Genomic DNA, 26,046 nt, shown 5'->3' with positions numbered 1-26,046 from the left:
GTCACTGAGTAATCTTTTCTTTCCTAGCTTAAGCAAAAATTCGCCAGGACTTTTCATATTTTTATAAAACAATGCATTTTTACATCTTGCTGAAGCAGACAAAGAGACTTTAAGGTTAAATTTATGTTGCCACCTGGAAAAGTAATCTCACCTAAACTTAGCCTATAGAAGCCAGTTATCTAGTGTACGCCTCTTGTCTTGGCTCCTGCTGTAGTCAATGGAGAAATTTCCTTGGGAGGTGATTCCCCTCCTCTTAAATTAGTTGTCTCAGATACACGAGGAGAATTAATGCTCTGCAGTTTCTCCTCTCTCACCACTGACAACAGATAAGAGTCTAAAAAAAAGAAACCACCATACAAATTTTGTATTATAGATTTTTTTTTTGTTCCTTCCATCTCTACATTTGAAAGGCCTACACAAAAATGGCAGATTGGGAAAATATAGGAAGAAATTTTCCTGTCCATCAAGCCCGTATATTTAGCTCTGCACACCACAACCTTCTTATTTGCAGCAGATATAAGTAAACATAACATATAGCAAGAAAACAGAGAAAAATAAAATCTAGGGAGAGAGGCAGTAAATCTCATTCTCCCTTCTCTCTTTCAATACTGAAAGAAAACTCCTACACACACTGAGTAAACCAGCCCTTCTGTGAGACATCACCACCACAAAATTAAACCACCAAAATCTGGAGATGCACATTTTTAAAGAAAACATATCGGGCTATTTTTTTGTCATTTTTATAACCTTCTATATACACTCAAAATTGGAGAAGTCTTTTGCTTTAGTGTAGGAAAATGGAAGTTCTGATCACATTTCAGAATTCTTTAGTCCATCAGGTAGTTCTCAAGGAAATGCCAGTTGTGAGAAAACATATATTGACAAAAAGCAATAACACCTAGATAGACTGGTAGTGTTGATCCTTAAAATTCCCAGGCAAAGAGGGTAAAAAATGATGCTCAGTATGCTCTACATAAAATGCATATGTATATATAATAAAATAATGAGAATATTTTATTACATATCATATTGCATATATGCATTTATTTAAAATATTATTACTTTATTTTAATACGTGTCATGTAATAGATGCCAAGAGCAGCCTGGCAAATAAGCAAGAAAATTAGCATACGGTTTTAAATATACTTTTCTTTAAAATGTATTGCATATTTTGAGTTGTGGTTTTACAATATAGTACTTTGGGAGGATATTTTGCTTCAGAAACTATGCACAGAACCGTGAATATGACTAAAATTTTTCACGTTACAGGTAAACACAGGCAGGTCAATAGATAGATGGAAAGACACACTTGTTAACTGTCAGCAAGTGCTTTGGGTAAGATTCAGAATAACTGAATCAGAGCTGGAGCTCTATGGTAGCGATGGGAAGATATTAGAGCATTCAACACCAGGAAGCACGCAAAGGTTCCTCATACTGTCCTGGACCAGCTTGATTATATCTGGAAGAAATTCAGTCCTCATTCTCAGGACACAGAGACAGCCATTGCTGGTCCCCCACCTCAATTATTGAGACATCAAGGATTACATTAAGGAAAAATTCAAATATTACAGAACAATCTGCAAAAATTGCAGATGAGCCATTCATAAAAGCATTCTACTATCATTAAATAAGATTTAGAGTATTGTAAAATTACTAGAAGTAATGAAAAAGATACTTGATTAGAAATAGCCAGAATCTTCCTTTTAGTTTTGTAAGAGGACTGTAAGAAACCACACAGTCTAGGTGGAAGTGAAAGTTTTATTTGTTTTTTTTTCTTAGGGAATTCATGCCATCAGCACATATGGCTTCATTTAATGACATTCAGCTATAATAGTTCTGTATAATTACTGGCCTACATAATACAATTCTCCAGGGATGCTATGAGAAACCTGCACAATCATCAGGAAGGACTCTGGCAATGGGGGTGGAGAAGAAAAATAAAACCCAGCCAGAAGCTCTGCTCTAAAAGTTAATCACTGTAATTTACATTTTGCCACCAATTCTCAGGTACAAGTTCTTTTATGCACCATCAAATGATCTGAACGCTAATTATCGCTCCTGTCTTCTACAGACATACACACTCTAATTTGTGGTTATTTTCTTTTCGTTTGTCACTGAGTTCTTTTTAGGGCCAAATTCCTTTTCTTCTTGCTCAGAAACCTGACTCTAAAGACGTTACAGACATTCTGGCAAAAGGTAAAAAAAGCGAGAACCTACAAAGGAAAACGATTTAGAAACTGATAGAGAAACACACCAATTAAGCTGTTAATTTCTCATTGAAAGTCACCTATTCAGAATCATCATTCAGTCTCCCCTCCTTCACCTCCTTGGAGCAGGCAGCTGTGGTTGCATTTTGGAAGTGCCAGCTGAAGAAGCCTCCAGCTCCAAGCTGCTGTGCCCTCAGAGAAAGAGCTATGGGAACACTGGGAGCAAAGAGCTGGACCAAGGGTTCCCTCAGGTTCTGCTGTCCAGTAGGCGGCCACCAAGTGAGGACGCCACAAGAAACAAAATGAAAGCTTTTTAGCCCAGACTGCGCCTTTGCTTTATTGTGAAGCACCAAACACATGTTCTAGTCTTTAAAAGCAAGAAATAAAGAACGAACAAAAGTCAGTCAGCTTTTATTCCACCAAAATAAACTATGTGAGTGCAAGGATTGCAATATTTCTCAAGTGTCACATCCCATGTGTTCTACAAACTGCTACTACTCCTCTTTGCAAAGAGCTCCGTTTTTAACACCTGATTTTCAAATGAAACTGGAAAAAAAAGAAAAAAGCCAACTGTTTTCTTTAGCATAAAGCCCAAGGAAACTTTATCTTGACAATTTCAGTAACAGTCCCGCAAAAACATGTAGAGAATCATTTCAGTATCATCAGAGAAACATCACGTAAATTAATCCAGATCAACCAGAGAAAATACCATGTTTGAAGACACAATGCTATACTATAATAAACAATGAGACAACGTCCTAGACTTAAGTTTGCAATCAGTTTACCAAGTAAACCCAAGGGAGATGAAGTTGAGAGCTGTCAGGGTATGCCTGCCCTGGGAAGATAAGTTTCTTTCTATTAAATTTCCTTGGCTTTTCTACTGAACCAATCCTATTTGGTGCTCAGAGAAGAAGAAACCAGAACCTCACATGTACAAAGATGCCATTCTCTTTAAGGCCCACCTTTACAATAAACCTTCCAAGAATTACATGTGAGTTTTCCAAGCTTCTTTGAATGACTTCTGAAGAAATCCTTCCAAATGGAAATGCTGACATCTTTATTACAATTAACATTTTGTATAAGAATCTCACATTTAATGCTTCTGCTAGTTACATTCAAAAAAGTACCACAGGTTACACGGGAAATCCTAATTAACATTAAAAAAATGCATATAAGCATGTTTGCCTTCAAATAAAAGTGATAAAACTATGAATAAACACCATATACAGCTTTACTTTCAAGAAAGGGGCATGCAGGGTCATGGAATCATTTAGGCTGGAAAAGACCCTCAAGACTAAGTCCAAATGTAACTTAAGTCTTGGTTCGTCCGCACATCTTTTAAACACCTCCAGGGATGGTGACTCAACCACTTCCCTGGGCAGCCTGTTCCAATGCCTGACAACACATGCTGATATTGCCCAAAACTGAAGTAAATCCCTCTGCATAGTGTTTGCTACAGACTTGCTCAAGTCCTTCATGCATGCATAGCTACTAGAGAGCCTCAAAGACCTGGGTGGGATTTATACCAACTGAATATGAGCTTTATTGCCAAAAATGGCCAACCATGAGATCCAGAAAACCAGAACAGGACCACCATTAATAGACTACTTAGTCAAAATTACCATGACAAAGTACACGGAGACAGTTCACTACATTACAGTCTCTATGACAACCCCTACTTGCAGCTACTGTATGTGGAGTTGTTAACTGTCTGATCCACATCTAGCCTTGCATAAATGTGGCTTTGCTCAAAACAATTAGCGAAAATTGCTTCAGACTTCCCATCTGTAGGTATTTTAGCTGCACACTCAAAACAAAGGCAACTTATGAATAAAAATGCAAGTCAGGCTCCGCAGGGCCAACAAATTATGATGATCACACAACTTCCTTGAAAGAGCTGTGGGTTTTTTTGGTTGCTAGTATGACACAGTATGAGTATTTTTCAAAAAATCACACTGAATACTTCCTGGGAAATAGGTTAGGAAAATGGTCTAAAATGTTTTCTCTCTCTAGCAGCTCTGATTAACTTGTCAAGTGGGTATCTTCCACCTGAGGTGTTCAAGTACATCATACATGTACTTGATATTGCCAATTTTACAAGTAGCAAAACTGCGGGAAAGAGGGAAGGTGATTGTAATGTGTTATAACCAGAAGCTTGCAGCAGAATGAGATTAAATCTACACTTGTATTCCCAAGCAACTTGCTCTCAGTATTGATCATACTGACTGTAAGCAGATTTCTAAACAAAGAACCTGGTGAAAAAAAAAAATGCAAAACATCCAAAATGTGTACTTGCAAGACTAAAAAAAGACCTCTACATTAAATTGTTCTTTAATAAAATGGACTGATCTCCTTTTCTGATCCACATGTGAACTGCAGTTGTTGCAAAATATTCCTTTTGAATGCATCAGACACGTCTGCCTTACGTTTAGTAGTAGCAGTATGGAATATGCTCTCGAAGACACTCTTTATTGCTATAAGCAGTAGAAGACATGAAGACTAAAAGTGGTCTTAATTTTCAAGCATTCTGCACAGTGAGATCTTCCAAAACACTGGTTTACATAAGTAGAAACCTCTCTCTCCAACATTCACTTCTCACTTTTGACAGGTTAGAGAGTGAGGTAGTTATAGAGAGTGATGAGGCTTAGAGGTGACCTCATCACTCTCTATAACTACCTGAAGGGAAGTTATAGCCAGGTGGGGATTGGTCTCTTCTCCCAGGCAGTTAGCAATAGGACAAGGGGGCATGGGCTTAAACTCTACCAGGGGAAATTTAGGCTGGATATTAGAAAGAAATTCTTTACAGAGAGAGTGATCAGGCATTGGAATGGCCTGCCCAGGGAGGTGGTGGACTCGCCGTCCCTAGAGGTTTTTAAACTGAGATTGGACATGGCACTTAGTGCCATGATCTAGTAAATGGACTAGAGTTGGACCAAGGGTTGGACTCAATGATCTCTGAGGTCTCTTCCAACCCAGTCGATTCTGTGATTCTGTAATGGGAAAATGAGTGTGGAGGGGTCATTCTCATGAGAGGTGAAAATTACCTTGTGTGTGAGATGGCATCACTAAGACTGTAAGCACTGTTCTCCCTCGTTAGAGGATTGGAGGGTGGCTGACTCTTGCTGTGAATATCCAGACTCAGTGAAGACTCGGCCTTTCGGTCCATGTGGCTCTCTTTTTCCAATGTCCTGTCTGCAATGGAGACCACCTCGCTGGAGCTGTGCCACAGCGGTGCCACCTTCTCCTTTGTTAGCCCTGTGCGGGGAGATGTTGCTGCTCCCAGGGAGGCAGTGCTGCCGTGGCTGGGTCCGTAGGAAGTGGTGTCGATGCCACTATCCGCTGAAGTCCCCTGAAGGTAGTTGTAGCTGTTCAGCTCCGATTCGGTGCGCTCTCCACTGTCATACCATTTTTCATCACTGTGAGCACTGGAGGCGTTGCTGGAGAGCGTATTGCTGCTGGAATGGCTGGAGTAGTGGCTGTCCGACTACACAAGAAATAACAATCCAAAAAACCCACACTTGTAAGTTTATTTTAGAATTACGGCAGTAAAGGAGGAAATAAACAGTTACAAAAGTCACTGCTGCACAACAGGAGCTTTTCTACCTTGAGGTGTTGGATAGAGAAATTGAGGAGAATAACAAACTCTAAAAATTTAATTCCAGCACAATGCATGTGCTCTGTTCTGGGTGCACATAAAAAGCTCTCATATGGATTTGGATGCCATGTCTCAACTATTCAGGGGAAGTCAGAGCTGTTTGTATTTTGCCCCAAAATACTTCACACTGTTTCCTTTCAAGTACAGCTCTGCTCAGCCTAGACCAGTGAAACTGGCTGAGTTGCGTAGACTTTGACTTGGCTTAACAGTACTAGAACTAAAAATTTTCTAATTTTAAGACTCCAGTGTTTTAGAACATGAAGCATAACCCATCCCCAGAAAGTGCACATTATTTTAATAATCCAATTGCCTATCAAGAGGTTAAAGCAGGGTAAAATAACCACTACACTTCCTGCCCCTTTGTAGTAGAGTATATTTGCTCCTCAATAGGAGTGTCCTTTGCACATGACCACTGAAATGCTAATTTAACTAATCTGAAGTTGTTTTTCAAAAGGCAGAATTGAAAGAAAGTAAGCTTTAATGCAATGCTTTTAAACTGTCCCATCAGGGCATGCCAGCGCCTGGCTGGTTTGTGTGTATTGACCCTGGTTACAGTCAACTGTTACAAAGAAACTCAATGTCCTCAATTCCATAGTGGGCATTGGTGGAATATCCCTTTCCATGAAGAATTTCTTGCCATACACTCATCACTGCTTAGTAGCTCATCTACCTTTGGGGTATTTATATCCATCTGACTTCCTTAATTTTAGTTTCCATCTACAGAATTTACCTAAGTTCTGATCATTTATTTAATCAGAACTGAAGGAGTTTTTCAGTAGGCCATTGGCTTGTTTGGTGACCATATGGCCTAGGAATAACAGAAAAGGATGGAGAGGAGACTTAGAACCACCCTTCCTATTTGTCTACTGGAATTTTAACAAACATGCATGGGCGGAGATCCCAGCCAAATATAAAAAAAATCAGATATTGTTTCTTTTTCACTGGAAAAGAGGGAAAATAGAGAATAGGTGTATACCGAGAGCAAGAAATCTCAGCATCCACGTTTCTTATTATACTAAAGCAACAACTGACAGAAAAACAGGAGGAATATTATATGTTGATCTGGACTCCTAGTTATCTCTAATTAAAATTACTGCTCTTCATTAGGAACTGCATCACTCCAGCCCATCCATCTGTCCACATAATAAAGATTTACTCTAACAATGACTAAATGACAAGAATGCACGTATTAGTAATTCCAGTGCTGCACCTTCCACACAAGCTCTTGAGTTATGTATTACATCATCATATGGTTAAATACATCTCATGGAAAACAGGTCAATCTAAATATAAAAACTAGTTTGTGCTCCTAAGAATATGAAGATAGGTGTGTGTTGTTTTTTTTTAAATAATAAATATGTGTTGTTGTGAATTAATAGCCTAAAAGCAACAGTGCCAATTGTACTGAAAGAAGAATGCCAGTAAGCAGGAACAAATATCAAAGCCAATTAAAAACTTCCTCACACCTAAATAAATGCAACTAATACTTTCCATATAATCAGGCAACACCGCTCCATATTTTTGCTGATTGTACACATAAATAAAAAAATTCATAAAGCTTATTGGGTAATTTAACATTTAACTTTTTTTTTCCTAGTGACTTAAATAATTTTCAAGACATATTAAATTTATGAACATTACAGATTTTATTTCTTCTGTATGTCAATCAGGAAGTGACAGTCTCCAAAGAGGTGTGAATATCTGTGTCTGTGGAGACCAGAAAGGTAGAATTTACCATTTAGACCTTAAACATAAATGAAATAAGACAGTGTGGTTTGTTTTGTTTTTTTCCAGCAGATCTTTCAGACAACGTCTTCCAACAGTGTGCAAAGCAGGTTATGGAAAGTAATAGTTACACCAGATGAGGAAAATGGAGAAATTACAAAAACCAAGAGCACGATCACTATTCTGTTTCAAAGGAGCAGCTGAGTGTTGCATTATGAAAAATGTTAGAAAACTTTAAGTCTCACACACGAGGCCTAGGAATAACTTTCTAAACGTCAACAAATTCCTTACTTATCACAAGATAACAGGCAACAAGTTGCTGTTCAACTGGCAACAAAACTTTATTAACTAATAAATATTTCCATAGGCTGTGCTTAGCTTCTGTAGGATTCAGGAAACAACGGGTCTACCCTACTGCTGCTTCCATGTTCTAGTAGGGAACAGGGCTTGAGGATTTGTTTTTTCTTCTTTTAATTGACACTCTAAATATATCTTTGAGCAACACTTTTGGTATCAAGAGCTTATAAAACAAAACATTAAATAACTCCTTTCAGATGACTTACATGACCCTGCTTATTTGGAGACAAGTGAACCACAGGATCCTGTCTCATCAGTCTTCCACTGGGGCTTTCTCTGAAGGACGGCAGGACTTTCGATACTGCTGGGACATGGCAGGTTGGTTCTGCAACACAGCACACAATGATGTACTGAAGAGCACATGCAGCGCAACAAACTAAGAAAATGTGTAACCTCATTTTCCACTGCAATTTTTCTGGTATTACCATTACCCCAAAACTTTGGATACCTAATATGAAATTAATTCCAAATACAAAAATACATATTGTGACAAAACTCAGGTGAGTAAGTAAGGGCCCATTCCTACCCAGCGTAAACCAGTAAGACTTGATGAAGAGCCAGCAGCCACCATTCTGGCTGCTGTTAGAACCGCCTGAATGGTATCACGCCCCTAATGTCCAACTGTGCTACATCAGAGCAATAAACAGCACAATACTCACATTCAGAGTACGTTGACATTTTATGTCTATATGCACATTGCCTGCAGACAAGAGATTATAAAAAACCTAAACATCCACATTTCCTTAAATTGTAGCCTACGCAAGGCAGGACAATAGCAAAAGTCTACAGAGATCACTTAAATAAATGGGTTTTTTACAGTACAACTACTACACGTATCTCTTGTCAAAATTAAGGTGAGAGTTAAGTAAACATTTTCTAATTGAAGAGACAAAAATAACGTTGAATCACAATATCCCCTTAAAAACTGATGGCTGTGATAGTGGAAACTGCATAGATGTAGAAAAGGAATACTTATTAAACTAAGCCTGATAAAAGTAGATGGAATTCAAATCACATGTGTTACGTGGACACTCATAGCAGTGCTCTTTGCCAATTAAACTTATTTTTTTCCCAGGAGATAACTGTGTTGGTCTAGAGGGTGTTCAGACATAGCCCATCAGGTAGGTAATCGCCTTCTCAGATCCCAAGGTCAGTATTTTAAAAAAATCTCTCTCACTTGTGACTTTTACATGTATCTTCTTTCCTGTGGTTATACAAAACTCTGCACTTCTAAAAATGCTGCTTTTTAAGTAGAACATGTGCTTATGAACAACAAGTACATAAAAATACCCATGGTAATTAGCTACAGTTTGTTCATCTTGATCTGCAGCATTACTTTAAAAAAAAAAAGGCTTTTTTTTTTTAAATATTAAAAAAATAATTTAAAAAATTAAACAAATTTGATGCCCCCTGGAGAGTGGTAGTAAGCCTTGTTGGTGCACAAGGAACAAAGGTCTTCTGTAGCTAAGAATGGGACAGGAAGGAGTGAGTGTGCGAAATCCCTGCACATAATGTCTTATTTATCTTGAGATAGATTATACCAAGTGGAAATGTCTTTGTCATAGAACCAACCTTTGACCTAGATTCACCAGACTGGCCATAAGGTTTCCAGTCAGAGATGCAGCTTCCAACTGCAACTCCATGAATGCAGGACAATATGCAAGAGGTAAAACACAGGGATTATGTGTGACTATGTACATCTCAGCCTTCACCAAATGCCGGAGCCATTTCTTCTACCACACGATTTTTCCTGTTCTTCTTGGCCTTCTTTATTTATTTCACTAATATGGTGACACCTGACACTGTATAACAGAACTTACTGGCAGTTCCAGTCAGTGCCAGAACCAGCACCCAACTGTTGGGTCTGCAAAAGTAACGCTGAGCAAAAGATCAGTTTTATACGTATTGTCACCATCACACAGTACCGAAACATATGTGATTAAAAATTGTTCTGTCAGAATGAGAACTGCAAAACAGTATAATCACAGCTTTCTAGCGAGAAGTGTGGGGGTAGTTGTGAGGGAGGGACTGACAGATGGCTTCAGTATCCAGGCACGGCTCACTGAGGTTGTGAAGGTGTGTGAACAAAGTACATCTGCAGAGCTTGAGGTTGACATTTGCCTGCTGATCTCACTGAACCTTATCCTGTGTTCAACACTTGTCCATTTATATAGAACAAAAGCTGTGATGCAGTAAAATTATGATCTATATGTTCAACAAAAGAAGTATGAAATTGTTTAATCTATGGTAACAAAGTCACAAAAAAAGAATCTAGCAATCTTGATCATGGCCATCACGATGAATCAATTTCCTTTGTTTTCAGTCTCATTGGTATCCACTGAAGTCAAGCCATAGCTGTTGCAAAAAGTCGATGTGCAAAAACTTCAAATGAAAGTTTAACAATGCAAATTCTCAGTACCCAGCTGTTTTATGTAGTTAATATGTTCTCTCAGCTGACAGCTTAATTGCCAAGTGCCATGAAAATGTATACACTGGTGGAAGGCGATTGCCAAGCTATAGATTCACTTAACTATTTAAACTTTAATTGCATTTTTTTTATTTTGTGCATAGTATCTCATAGCTTCAACAATCAAACAATCGATTTGCATTTATATAGCACCATTTGAAAGGGAACATCACAAGCACTTTAGACAAACTAAGCAAAAATTAAACTAAGCCAAGTCACTCAGGAGAGTAGGTGAGGTCAAACAAATCCTCAACAGCAAGGCAAATTAATAAGCGTGTCTACCCAACTGCTTCTAAAAGGACAGAGTGTTTCAGGGTAAGAGCATTAAGGTAGATTTAGTCCCACAATCAAATGAAGAACTGAAATCAGTTCTTCCCTCGGGTGATACTCATAGGCCTCAAGGAAACAGATTGCAGAAGCTAGTATATGCTCCAGACCTAATTATTCATCCTGATGAACAAGGTTAACTTTCAAAGACACTGAAAACACAGTGCTTAAGACAGTTCTCTCTCTGCACAGAGAAGTATTGCCAAAGTCACCTTGTGGTTAGCACCACTTGCTCATTGTAAAGAATTAATTACCTACCCATCTGGTCAGCGATACTATCCTCACTTCTTTGCCAGCTGGGTGTGGATTTGCCGCTACCACCCAAATCTGATTGCGTGTTCTGCCTGTCAATGGAAGCTGGGGATCTACGGCTAATTCCAAACCTGTTGTAACACCCCAAAAACACAAAGCAGATAATTATTGTAAATAAACATAAATCTCACATAAGGGGAAAAGTGCACTTTAAAGAACTTAGTGTCAAACAACAGGGCAGACCAATGCATAGCACAACTGCTTGAGGGGCTTATAACGCTTCTCCACTTCATTTTTGTGGCAGCTCTCAGGACCCATTTAGCACCTTTACTGCATAAGATTACAGCACACGACAATTTATCAAACGTCTTTGATCAAGAACATCTAGTTACAGTGCATACAATCAAAAAAAAGACAAAAACATCCAGAAAGAAAATTATTAATTTTCATTTACATAGACATTTACATGGAAACATGATCAGACCATTACATGGCTACAGAAAATTGACCACAGTGAGTAAAACTTCGAAGTTTGGATAAAAATCACACAGGGAAATGAGGTGTGTTTACTGGGAAAAGATATCAAGGATGGGTCCTTTTAATTGGGAAAGGACAACCTTAAACTAGTCAAAGGAAGCACCAGAAAGTTTCTTGGGACAATCCCATGGATCTCAGCCAGTTTCCTGGGTTCTAAGCAAAACACTAGTAAGGTCACACCTAGGTTACGCAGACATATTTGCAAACAACATAGATTCACTTGGGACAATAATACACTGCTAAATATTTTAGTTAAGCTTTTATAAAGTTGACTGTATTGGTTACAGATTCCCAAACCCTGGGATTTATGAATTCTGTAAGTTAAATTATTTCATCAAAAAATAATTTGAGTGGACCAGTGTAACCTAAATACAGCTGTAAGAAAGCAGTGAGACATGTACCTATTGCTGTAGTAGAAAACATACAGAAGGAAAACAGTGTTCCATGTACTTTGTAAATTCTGCTGGATTAATCAGATGGATTTCAAAGCTCAATAATGATATAGTAAATTCAATGAAGTCAATCTAACGACAAAGCAGACACACTGTGTCACAGTGTGCCACACTGAAGTCTACATGCCTTATATGCCTAAAAGCCTGTGAGAATTAAATCTATAATTATCTATTACACTTAGAAGTCTATAAGAGTTTTAGCTGGGTTCAGAATTAGCAGATCAATCATTAAGAATTTATCAAGAATAATGCATTTCTGAGGCACCTTCTTTTTCTTTTTATAATCATACACACCTCAAAGGAAAAAAAAAAATTCCCAAACTCTACACAAACGGAGTAACACCCCAAAGAATTACAAGCTGATACATTCTCTGTATAGTAAGGAGCTTTTCTAGCTCTGTGTATCTAACAAAATAATGGAAAATAAAATAACTAAACTGCTTTCTACTCACTCTACTAGCTACTAACAGCCCCACCTGACCTCCAATGTAAAATAGGTATCTGCCCAAATGCTGGAACAAGATACATGTGGCTATTCCATTTGAAAGTTCACTTACTTGTTAACTCAAATGAACCCACCAAAGCAACATCATATGACTCAGAACAACGAAATCACACTCCCACCCCTAAAGACAAGGAGACAAACACGCCTGCACATGCACTACAGCTCCAAAATGTCACATTTTGAAATTTGGGCCTCCTAAATTTTACCCAAACATGACCCTGCTTCCCTTTTGTTCACTGCTCCCTGGTACAGGCAACATATGGTTTGATGACTTGGAAAAAAGTGAAGAAAACCTGGATACATCTGCCTTCTGATTACAAAGAATTTAAATTGAAATTGCACTAGGTGAGTGATGAACTTCCTTTTCTATTCACACAGACTAGCTAGCATTTCACTTAATCAAATACTTAAACATAATGAGTTCAAGACTAGTTCAACAGATGTATAAAAAGTCTAACCACAACATTTCAAAGCTGGTTGATTCTTTAATGAATGCAACATTTCAAAAGCTGATTGGCTCTTCATATATTGATCTGAGGTAATTTTCAAACTTTTAAGACTCTGGGAAGAATATATTTTCACGATAAAATAACTAGAAGTTGGTATCTAAAGAAAAAGCCCATATCCAAAGTGTGATGAAGTTGCACTACATCAATATTTTACCTTCTATACATTGTCCTCTTACCTAAACCCCCCATGTATAAAAGCAGTCAATTTTGCATTTGGCACATTTTACAATATGGGATCTTTTTTCCAAGACTGGAAATATACAAACCCACAATGTTTCAATTTAACTTTACTTCATTAAAATGATTGCTCTACTAATGGAGCAGCAGGAAATGTCTTTAATGTTTTTACACAAATTGGGCTATTTAAAACCAGAACAATAAATGCAGGTGGTGCTATATTCTACGCTGCTTAAATGTATAGCCCATTAGAGTATGGAGGAATGAACCCAAAAAAAACTCAAAGGGGGAAAAAAAAAAAACCACAGTGAGATTGTTTAAATATACATTTATATGTATGTTTCATAAGAAAAAAGTAATTATTTCGGTATTTTTTAATTTAATTTTTACATTCTACAGCCATTTATTACATATATGTACCTTCAGGTAAATGCAGGATAAGTATACAAAACACTCATATATACATCAAGACCAATCTGGATATTTTTGAAAGTAGTGAAATTTTTGCCTATACCCAGCTCAGGACACAGACCAATAATCTAGAAGAGGCAGCAGTTGCTGCTTTTACCAATGTCTGACAGAGACCGGACTCACACCCATGCTGTCAGTCATTTAAGTCTCACAGACTTTCCAAATCTGTCATATCACGCAATAAGAATGAAATGTAAACACAAATTATGCAGGACAGATTTCCTACACTGGGAAATCCCAGTGACTGGCACACCTGGAGCACATGGGAACCCCAGCTTTGGAAGGTGACCTTCAGGACACGGTGCCTCCTTGTCTGCATACCTACTCCTGCCCATCCTTCTAACACCTGAGCAATCAAAGGCTACAATATCTCTCCCCTATTTGAATAACACGTACAGGTTTTCCCTATTTTAACAACATATACAGGTTAATTGCTGACCAGCTCTACCTGGTACATTGAACATCACTACAGAGCTGCCCTAAATCTGTTGAGATTCATCTGAGAGACCAGAAGACGCACAGGAAACTGCAAAGATTTTTAGCAGTGTGACAGACATTACTTTGTTTACTGAGGCAAGGGAAAGTTTCCTTCGTAATTACATTTTTTTTGTGTTTTCCATTTAGCTGGCAGAAAATGTTTAGAAAGTGCCGAGTAAATGTGATTCATGTGTACAAGAACAGTATGGGAGGCAAAATGTTCTTCCTATAAGAACAAAAAATAATAGTCAGTAACTGAAGCTTAGCAAATAACTTTACTTTTTTTAAAAAAGCATTCAATAAAGAATATGCAAAGTTCACGTACTAATTACTTCTTTCATTATTCCACTTAACCAGTGTTTCCCTGTACCTAACTAAAACCTCAAAACCAAAAAGACTCTATATGCAAGGTTTCTAGGATACATCTCTTTGCTGAACTTGCAAAATGCTTGCAGAATGTTGTAGTAAACATACGTGTATAATTAACTTAAAAGATGGGAAAGGGTTGGGATGGGTGCTGATGTGCTCTGAGGCCAATTCAAAACAAAAACCCCACCTGATGCCTGAAAATCCCCTCCTAACCCAAGCAGTAATAGTTGTGATAGTCTAAGGACATATGGCAGCAATACCTTTTTTTGTAGAGCAAATGACGTAGTTGGAAAAGAGCTGACAAGATATTGGGAGCACAAGCTGCTCTTCAGAATTCACATAAGTGCTGCTGGCATGGATGTGCCAGGAAGCCTGCAGTGTATAAAGAGGTTAAGTGCTTCTTCCAGCTGCAGAGCCCTGGACACACTTCTATTTAGTTTCCTTACTGCAAAGTTTAATGGGTTTAGAGCACAACTCCTTGTGTCAGTAGGACTTGAGCATGAACTTAAACAATGGCCTGAACAGGCCTGTTAGTCTCATGAGTCAAAGCCTTCATGTAGGTTTGCAGCAGAGAAGAGACGGCATCTTTGGAAAGCCACAAACTGAGCTGCAAGGACAAATCTTCAGCACCCTGGAGCAAGAAACGGGACTTGTTCAAAAACACATGCTCAGAACAGTGTTCTCTGGACTGACATGAGCAGTGCCCCGCTACAGGCACCTGAACAGGCAAAAGATGGTGCCTTTTACTAAGCAGCTCCTGACAAAGGTATTTAATCTTACTAATAATATATTTTTTTAAAACAGAGAAAGAGATACCTTCCACTTGATAAAAGACCCAACCCAGAATGAATCACACACAATGACCTGCTATGTACTCAAGAAGACTTCAGAGGGAAGCTTAGCAGTGTGAACTATCAGCAGTTTTGCCCCTTATCTTCTTTATAGGAAGTAATTTGGAACGTGGCCAACAGCTTTCCTGCTGCCAATTATTTTTTTCCCCTACTTGGAGATGCTTGATTTATTGCTCCCTTCAGTGCTCTCTGAGAATGACACAGATTTAATTTCTTCCTGTGCAAGTTGCTCCTTACGTTGACATTGGATCACTTCAGAGAGTTTGAAGATTTCTGGAAAGTTGGAAGAGCGTGCCTTAAAACAGGATGACTGTGAATATGTGAAAGAGATGCTAGCTTTGGATTAATTAGCACTTTTGTGCCTACACATCTGAAGTCTTAGTGGCACTCAACACTACTTTGCTTCAACTACTAGCACAGAATGCTAAAGTCCCAAACCTTTCACTTTTTTAATTTTAGAATCTCAACCTGTGAAATGAAACAATTTGCAACAGGAAACCAGTAGCTTTAATGAAGATTTTTAATACATAAAGTTTCCTTTGTATCATAACCTGAGCAGTTGTAGACTAGGATCAGAGAGAGGTTAAGTAGCAAAAGGAAGAGGTGGAAGCAGGGTTTTTTTTAAACTTCTTAAAGAAGCATGACAATGATATTTGAGAATAAACATGTTTTTAACTCATGCAAACAACAGCTGACAGGAGGCTGTCTAAGCACTCCTTTAGTTTAACATACATACATTACAACAAATGGAACAGAGAACAAAAACCCCGCCTGAAAAGAATACGAAAAAAGTCTGGTGCCTACCCTTCTGGCATAGATTTTTGTCTGTATGTGCCCCCACCAGAGCCAGTCTCACTTGAGGATGATAAGTTGCTTGGAGAATTACGGCACTGCTGCGATCTTGCTAAGGCAATGGATGAAACTGTGACGTAGACATCAGAACCTGGGGACAACCTGTTCAGAGCAAGTGAACCAGTCAATCAGCAGTATCAAACAGCAATATCACAGTGCAAAGCATGATGGACAACATCATGCAAATCATCACATCAGCAAAGAACATGGCACCATGGAGACAGAAATGAAGTCAGTTGAAGGATCAGACATTTTCCCCTGATTAATCCATTGGAAACAGTGGAAAGTCAACTGTACAAAGCTGGATGCAGGGGGTAAATACAGAGGCAAGCGTGGGAGGAAAATGCCAGGACACACTGGGAACATGACCCAGTTTCTCAAGTCCTGATTTGGTTTTACAGATTGCTTATAAGGAATAATGGAGCATGTCATTCCTCACCTAAATACCAAACAGAACAAAATATTTCTAACTCTCAAAACGAACTCTTGCCTGGAATTTAAACTAACTGTAGTAAGCTGTCTACGCAAAATCTTCCAAGAGCATCAAGCTTATCTCTATGCCACCAAACTTGCCCACGTTATATCAGAAGGGCTAAAAAATGAATTTTTTAAAGACAGACTTTAAAATCCCCCCCCTAGAAACTTAACATTCTAATAGAAAACTATCTCAACATATCAGAACTCTGTTTGAAAATACAGACCTGAGTCATATTAAGCTGCCTTCTCTTAGAATAACCACACACCAAATAAATGTGCTAGAAATGCAACACATGCACCTGGGCAGAATGGCTAGAAGCAGCAGGCTTGTACTGCTCAACTTGTATATCCTGTTCTGTAGCTGAATGCTTTTTCAGATCATTTTCTGCTTTGTGCATTTTGTTTCCCAAACCCCAACTGAATTGCTGCTGGTAGCTAGTTTTTTGTTCTACTCAGTGGTGACTGAAGCTATTTAGAACTTCTGCAGTGATTTAAGTGGAATTTGAATTAGACCATCCAGGAACATCAAAATCCTCTTGTGAACACAAACCTTTACTCATTTTAACTAGGAAAAATACGATAACTTACACAACTTAAATAGCAATTTTACATTTAAAAAAATGCATATTGACTTCAATGAAAAATACAGATGGTTGCCTCAGTACACAATTTGGGTCTGGGGATTTACAAGACCGTAGCCTAGCCACTTAATCTGTATCTGTAAAGGAGTGGCAGATTTTAATCAGCTCTCACCACAATATTGTTAGGACTTGCGAAGTTCAAAAACACTTTTGAAAATGGAAAAAGCATTGCATGACTAATGTTACTTATGTATGTCTATATATCTAAAGAGAGTGCATGTGTGTATAACTATCTATCTATATATAGATATATATATATATATATCTCAAATATGCTTTGTCTCCCCTCAGTACTTTGCTAAAAAGCAGTGCACTAAAAAATTCTTAAAAGGAAGGAACAGTAGGACTGGACCAAACATCTTGATCATCTGGAATTTCATAAAGCACATATCACAAATAGTAACTCATTTACCCAGACAAGAAACGAACGATCAAATACCCGAGTGTCACAAGCACCACACTAAATCCAGTAATTCCTTTTTAGTCTACAAAACTAAATTTAACTTATTTAACATTTATCAAGCAACAATTCTGAAATATTTGGTTGCAACAAAGACAGTTCAAGAGTTGGAAACTTGAGAAGCCATGAGCAAAGCAGTTCATTTTCCCAGCAGAACTCTTATGAAGAGAAAAAAAATAGGTCTACCAACAACAAGACGTGCTTTCAATAGCACTCACCCATCTGTACAGGCACACACAGTTCAATTCAGTTATGCTTGCAGAGCAATACGCAGTTTAAAAGTATGACCTTTTTTCCCCAATACTAAATTACAATTTATGGCACAGAAACCAATTGCTTCTCAAATCATTTCTGTAAAACAATTTCCTGTTGGGAAATGCTTACATTTTCACTTCAAATCCAGCTATGCCTCTTCTTTAATTCCTGTGCCTTATCAAAAAGTGACAACACTGTTCAGAAAGAACATCAAGATTTCAGAACTATGTCAGAGAGTTATAACTGATTTACAAAGAAGAAAGACCTCAAGGGCAAACTAAATTGTATTATAAATGTGGCCTGAAGAACAGCAATGAACAACCAGACATTTAGGACATCCTATTATTTAAAGCAGCAATACATTTTGTTGGTACAGTTCACAATAGCACCATAAAGCCATTAATAGCAAAATACATTAAGTTGATGTGAAACGTGTAAATAAGACAAGAGAACTTTAGAGTAAATTAGTTCGAATTGACTTTTTGGGCTGCTTTGAAATCTGTTGATGAAAGGCACTTCCCAAGAAGAAAGGAGTATTGTGTTAGCAGTATGTCCCTATAGTTAAGATATTTGGTGCTTGTCTTTTATTTATAATTAAAATCCAAACTAAAACAAGCTATTATCTATTTCAAAAGACAACTTTAAAAAGAATTTCCAAAATGTTTAAGTGCATGACTGCCATAATTGAATTTAAAAATAGGCCAAGCGCCCATTGCATTAAACAGATACAATTACACTGCAGTCAATTGAACTGGGATTATACCATGCATGATTTAATTCTAACAGATCTTGCTCATCCTGAAAGGACTGGTTGAGTCTTGCCAAGTATGGGAAGAAAATCTTCTTTTGTGAAGGCAGTGAGTAGGATGGACAGACATTTATTTTGTTTAGCATGACAACACAGACATCAAAAGCATCCATCTTGCTCTTAATAAATTAATTTCCATGTTATTAGTTATAATTTTCCCCATGTCTTCAGTATGCGTAGGCATCTAATATACACATCATAAGAAAAATGTCAGTCTAGCACACTTTGTGCCTGCGGCCTGAAGCAGTCTCTAGTTGTAGGATGACCCACAGGTGCCTCCTCCCTTAGGACCTCTGCCCCACGCGGTTTGGTTTTGTGATACAACTTCTCCTGCAAGAGCCGCACGGCTCAGCGGAGAAGGTGGCGCGGGCCGGCAGAAGGGAAGGGGCGGCCTTAGAGTCACGGCATCGCAGCGCTGACTTGGCAAACCGAATCCTTCTCTTGCTCTTGCTGCAGCACTCCAATATCGCCACTGGCACATTTGTTAAAGAAAATTTTCCATTCATTGTCACTAATTGCACGTTTCTCAAAGGCCTTATTTGATTCCAAAGCCTGATTTACTTCTGAGATTTAAACTTACCAAAGTAGCTGAAGTCAACTGAAGCTGTAATTTGAATATATAAAAAATTAACAATGCTGGGCACACTTCCAAATACAAGATGCCTAAAATAGGACACAGCAAATGATCAGAACATAATTTCTCTCTCTGCCTTTGTTCTTAATCTGAAGAGGGCCAATGACATCTCTTCTCATGCAAGAGTTTTGAAAATTAAGTTTAATTAACACCCATGAAGCATTCAGAAACTATAGTAATGGGCACCACTGTAAAGCTTTGAGGGGAATTAATAATTGCATCTTTACAGTAGGATTTGAATACCATCCAGTAAATAAGGGATAGAGTAATGAAGAGGAAAATAAAATATTAAATAGCTCTTCTTTAATGAGCTGCATCCACTGTGTGAACTGAATGAGGCAGATGTCCTCTATTAAAAGAATTTCTCATAACTTAATCAAAGGAAGTATCAGAAAATATGATTACACAAGAGTTCTGAATAAAATCGCACAGCAAATCTTAATTCTGGAACGTTTACTTTCCACGTATTTGATTTTTGCAACCCTGATAACACTGTGAGATGTAACAGTTCTCTGAAAACACTGATTCAATGCTCTCACATTAACAAGGAAACAAACCATTCAAAAAGGAAAAACAGAGCATTAGCAATTTTGGGGAAGGGGATAGCAAATGAAACAGAAAATGCAATTATGCTGTCATATTGTACCTTCTCACAACATGCTGTATACTTTCTCAAATATTTTTCTTCAATTTGATCATTGCATTTCAGAAAACACATATTATAACAAGAAAAGACAGAGAAAAGCAACAGGACAACCAGATGGCTTTTGCATGAAAAAACAGTGACGAGACCATACGGCTCTAGATTATAGAGAATATTATCATATCTGCTCAAATCCATGAATTATATTGGATCAAGGAAACAAAATCATTATTCATTATGCCTCATGACAAAAAAAAATAAGTAGGAGACCTGGAACTATCAAGAAACCAATTAGCAGGTAGCTGGATGAGAAGATCCCATCCACAGCTGCTGAACACAGCAGAACAGCTGCATCTGGCCCTGGGTGACCTTACAGAGCAGCCAGCAGGGAGCTGGTGAGGAGTCTTCCTTTACACCCGCAGCATTCCTTATGCTTTTCCCTGGTCCCTGCTGGTGGCCACTGTCAAACAAGAGACCAACTCCTGACATGACAAAGCATGGCACCTCTCAGGTGTTTCTGGAATACAGGAGTTTGGCCATACAGCCATGTGTACCAACAAACCTTTGATTTTCCTCTGCTACATCCAGCTCTAGGTCCTGGTGCCAGTAGGAAACGCATAATACAAAATCTCATGTTAGTATGTGTTTTAATTTGAAGAATGTTACGGAAACTTTAGAATACAAATCTTCAAGCCCTGTGAGGTAGGCAACTGACGTGCTGCATCACTCACTTGGCAGGTGGCAAGATGAGCACAGACACTTGCTTGTTCATATTAGGAAAAACGTCACTGATCCAAGCTAAACAGCAGCAGATTAGGGTATTTATATAATATGGGAACAGTTTGAACTAGAATCTATCTGCAGGAATTAACCTATAAACTACTGCTGGCACACTTACTGTTGGTGACTACACACAAGCATCTTTCAAAGAATTATGAAGTTTTAGGGCAAGACTGCTCGAAAGTCCTTGGTAAGACCTAATACCAATCTTAATGAATATTGTTTTAACACTTCCATACCGTGGAATTTTACAGCCAGTGCCTAACTGCAGTCATGCCATAGTTCACTTTTTCATTTGGTTTAAAATCTTGACTGTGCTCAGAAATTTTCTAGTTGCGGCCTTGAGCTTTCATCCAGCACAGCACTGAAGTGCACAAGTCACCCAGTGTGCCTTGCTCACTAGATTTCACACTTTTCAAATATTTGTTGAATCAAGTTTTGGTTAAGACTGGTTTCAGTTTTGAGCAAATTAAGAAGATATTATCATCTAATACTATCTTATGTCCTTTCCCTGCACATTTCTTTCTTAATAAAGTCTGGAAACCAAGCATACAAAATAAAAACTGAAAATTGAGAGGGGAAAAACAATATCAATAATATCTTCTCCAATAACATTAGCTCTAGCATACTTCACATATATATGCTTTATGGTTGTTTTCCTTAATGTATCACACTGATATTTATTCTGGGTTATAGGCTATATAGTGTCCCATTTGGACTAATTAATGTCATGAAAGAAGCCATAACTTGGAATTTATTGCATTTATATTATTTTGATTTTTCAGTCTTAATGTTGCAGTAACATTAGAGATTTATTTTTAAATTTATAAAGTTTTGGGTTATGTCTCCTGCCTACAAATGTGCAGATCAATCATGAATACATTCAAGAACCTGGAATACTATGAGAAATAGGGAGAATTTTAGTATAAGCCAGTGAGCTGGATACATGAGAACAATCCAATAAAGACAAATTTAAGCACTCTGCTCGTTAGGCACAGGATTGGGCACTTGCCTGTCTTCTCAGGGTCATGGACTGCCAGGCTCCCACCTACAGCGGCAGTCTCCATAAGGAGGCAAGATGATTTCACGTATGCAAAGCAAAAAGCTCCTGTTCTCAGGACTGGTAATGCAGCTTTTATTTATTTTTAACATAGTTAAATGGAATAAAGATAAAATATCAACAGGGGTCATGTTTGTAATCCTGTTAATTAGAGAGCCCTTTGTGGATCACAGGGACCACCATTTCTAGATCTCAGTACCCGCAACTACCAGGTTACCCTTGGTCCTCCATCTCTCCAACCAACCGAGAGCTGAGCAAAGAACCGATCACAGGGAGCGAAGAGCAGCAGGATCGCTGCCACCTGTGCCAGAACACACAGATTCCAGCACCTCCTCACAGGGATCTTTATGCTATGGGAAGTCTGAAAGTTAGCAGTGAAAATTTAAATTAGACAGTAATTAAGAGAGGCTATGAAAATCTCACCTGGGTTGATTTTAGAGATTCTATACAGTAAGGACAGAAGTATCTGAGTTTCCCCAGAAGCACTTCTTTTATCATGCAGAAAAAAGACAAATGAAGCTTGGAGCGAGCTTATTGCTTGTGTGTGTTTTTTTGGTTTTGTTTCTCGCCCTCCCCCCACTATTCCTTTAAAATTACAAAAATGTATTTTTCTTCACTTTAACTGGAAATACGTTAACCTTATGAAGCTGCTGCTATTTTAAACTTGATCCAGCCAACAGTAACATGCTTAGCAGACCAAAAAGATAAGAGAGGAGCCATTTTTCAGGCATCAGAAAAAAAACTCCCAGCCCAACTTAAAAGCTACTTTGATTATACACTTTTAAGGATGAAAAGATCCCATAGGATCCTTTTTGAATAATAATAAAAAATACTTAAAAGAATGTCTAGAGGAGGAAAACCCCGGCTATATACCTTGAAAATAATGGAAATGAACAAAGTTTCACTTTTTGAAAACAAATACTGCGTATATGAAAATGTAATTTTCACTTTGCAAACATTTGTCAGGCCATAACCCCCTCCAGAAGCATCCGGCAACTGGATAAATCTTGGATGCTTTAGGCATGCAATGCTGCCCACATAGAACTTTATGCACAAGAAAAACACAGTTAATAATACTACTGTATTTCTCAGTACAGCCAAAGGCTCATGCTCCTCAGCACAAGGAGACTTGAGACTCCAGACAAATCTCTTTGGTTAATACCATGAAGAGATGGAAGTGCCTGTAAAAACCTGCAACCCAAATGAATTTTACCTTCTGCCATTGCCTTTAACTTTGTGCAGGTATTACTGCGCTTTCCATTGTTGCAGACTGAGACTCTACAGCACTGGAGAGAGCAAAAAAAACCCCAACACCCCAAGTTCTACTCCTTCAAATTCAGGATCTGCCCATCTTCAGCTGTAACAGGCGGATATGGACTGAAGCCATGCAATTTTTATGTTGGTGCAAATACACCGTTAGAGAGCTAAGTCCAGTGTCTCACTGGCTTCTGCAGCCTTTTTCACAGACAATCTCATCAAGTTGTCTGTGAAATTATTATTACTGCTTTCAGTGTTGCAAATTTTCTTTTGCAACTCACACTGATGGGAGCTTTAAGTTAAACATCTCTTGAACTTACATAAAGCCACAAGGGGGGGGCACTCTCTAATCAGTTTGAGTGCAGAAGTATGATAGTGTCTAATGAAAAAAAAAATGTCCTTAGCAACAATTATAAATTCATAACAAGGTGTCCTACTCAGTAGTTTCAATTTCACCTTGGTAGTTTCTTAGTCTTGGCTGTACTGTCTTTGAACATTTTACTTCTTATCCTACTTTATGTTCTTCAGGATGTGAAAAATCCTTTAATTTAAATTATTAGAATCCTCTTAAAGTTTTCTATAATATGCATTTTATTTCCACTGCTCTATATATCCTTCAGTAACATAAAGCACAATCTCTACAGTTTTTTAAGGAATTTTCCAAAATAAAAACCAGAAGCTATAAGCTTGTTTCCCTCAGCAGATGTTTTTGTAAATGCAGACACAGTGGCAGATTTGTGTAGATAATCAAAACAACGCCAATTCATTAGAATACTATAAAATACATTTTTTTCCATGACAGAATGCAAATAGTGTGACAGGATGTGCTCAATACATTTACATTAACAATAATTGCTTTCTTGTTTGTTGAGCGCACACACAGAGAAAACACAAAACAAGACAAAACCAAAAAACAAACTCACTCCTAGCCACCCTGGAAAAATGCAAACTTAAAATAACCTCTTCGAGCTTAAAAAGTCTGAAAACTTCACAATCAGATAAATATGCTTCCTGTGCTGGTCAGAATTTTCTTGCTGAACACCCCGTTAGATGCTATTTCTGCCTTGTGAGCTTCAGGTGATTCTGCCCAGTCCATGAACAAGCTAAAATTTCCATTCATTTCTTCGAAATGCAGAAGTTCATGAACACTCGGATCTAAAACTTTGACTGTAACTCATTTAAAACTTAAATAACAATACAGCATTTTTAGAATACCATCCAACACAGGGCAACATAGCCTAACAATCCTGTAACACTTCATTTTGTGGTTAATCATGCCAGGAAAGGTATTTCCTTTTGGCTAATGTTTTGCTCATGTTCATGTTACCTTTTAACTAATTAAAGTCTAGATTAAAAGCAGTCTTCAAATACTTAGATAAATCTATAGTGCTTTTTTTCCAGACAAGACTCTGTGCAGCAATGAAAAGCCATTTGTGAGGAAGACACATACCTCCGGCTCTCCAGCGGGCGCCCATCGCTAGAGATGCTTCGGGGGATGTTGGCTGCTCGTTCCGGGGGCGGCATTTTCCCTTCTCCTTTCCCAGCACCAATCCTAGATGTTACTGGACTTTGCATTTGGGATGGTACCTGAGTCACATGAGGCCCCTGTCCTTTGCTTGCATTTCGTTGCCATTTGTTATTATTTCTGAAGGGAAATTTGAATTCATATGACATTCCTTCATTCACTTTGTATTCCATCACTGGCATACGGTAGTTTTCTGAAGAACTCCTGGAAATGAAGAAATTTAACATGCTGCTATTAATAAATAAAATAAATAAATAAATATGTCTCCTGTTCACAAGGATAGAGATCTGAAGACTGAGCTGAAACAATCCTACAAAACAGTAAATGTAGTATTTTGGTTTTTAGAAACATATGTTTAACAAATTTTGATACTCTTCATCTGATTATTGGGTTATAAAGGCTAAAAAAAAAAATCTGCTAGAAGGCTATCTTCCCCTTCCTAATTTGAAAAGTCATGCATTTTAGACAAATAAGAGCTAAAATGTTTGTTCTTTTTGAGATAAATCTTTCTGATGCACAGATATCCATGAAAAGACAAGATTACCATGAAACAATGCATTACACTTCATTTTCAAACCTGTTTAGCTTTGGAGTACCTCAGTTGATAAATTTGTACATTATGAAAACAAAACACTTGCTAAAACTTGTAGGTGCCGAGCCCAAAAGGTGCCCTTTGCTTTCTGAGGACACACAGGAATCAGACAGCACAAAAAAGGGAGTAAAACAGGATATAAACAAATGCAGTCCATGTGAGACACAGGACAAACTCCTGCATATATTTAAAATGAGAGACTTGGAAAGTAGATGTGACCTTTATCTTCTGTGAGGCTATTTCTGGTATTTCTCTTGACAAATGTATATACCTCTACCTAAGTGACTTTTTTATTGTGATTACTTGATTTACACAGATCAGTATCCAATGCGAAGGAAAAACAAACAATCAGAGCAAAATTTTCTACCTCTTCCTCCAAGTGATTACACCATTAGTACTGATAATTATCAATATCTCTTCCAAGCTAAAATCCAAACCAAAACAGATCACTTGTTATCTGGCTATGCAGACATCATCAAGTGGTGCAGTCTAACAGAAGCAGACAAAGTGAAACAGTCGGTGCTGAGGTCTTGCTGTCTACAATATACACATTTTGTGGTTTTCCTTTGGCCTATGCTCTGGTCTTGACCTGCAAATGAAATTAGCAGTCGGAAGGCACAAGGTGTGCTTCTGAAGTACATGTAGTTTCGCTTCACCTGAAAGGAAACGTTTGTGTGCTCCCAGGACACTCTGATGTGAGTGAACCACTGCATGGTAGCTGGGG

General features: G+C 38.0%; 1 protein-coding gene across 10 annotated transcripts in view; it reads right to left on the bottom strand.

Annotated features, from left to right (window-relative positions):
* SIPA1L1 (signal induced proliferation associated 1 like 1) overlaps positions 1 to 26,046 on the bottom strand; it is a 221,415-nt gene that overhangs the window by 14,927 nt on the left and 180,442 nt on the right. For all 10 annotated transcript variants that reach the window (XM_065064464.1, XM_065064466.1, XM_065064462.1 and 7 more), the window contains 5 exons: positions 24,656 to 24,934; positions 16,143 to 16,292; positions 10,997 to 11,121; positions 8,151 to 8,269; positions 5,252 to 5,691 (listed from right to left, as the gene is read on the bottom strand). In XM_065064464.1, the coding sequence (XP_064920536.1) occupies positions 5,252 to 5,691; positions 8,151 to 8,269; positions 10,997 to 11,121; positions 16,143 to 16,292; positions 24,656 to 24,934 (1,113 nt within the window). The remainder of the gene's footprint in view (positions 1 to 5,251; positions 5,692 to 8,150; positions 8,270 to 10,996; positions 11,122 to 16,142; positions 16,293 to 24,655; positions 24,935 to 26,046) is intronic.

This window comes from Columba livia, chromosome 5 (assembly GCF_036013475.1).
Source record: "Columba livia isolate bColLiv1 breed racing homer chromosome 5, bColLiv1.pat.W.v2, whole genome shotgun sequence".
NCBI lineage: Eukaryota > Metazoa > Chordata > Aves > Columbiformes > Columbidae > Columba > Columba livia.
Note: the sequence above shows the minus strand (reverse complement) of the source record. Positions and strands in the feature narration are given on the sequence as shown.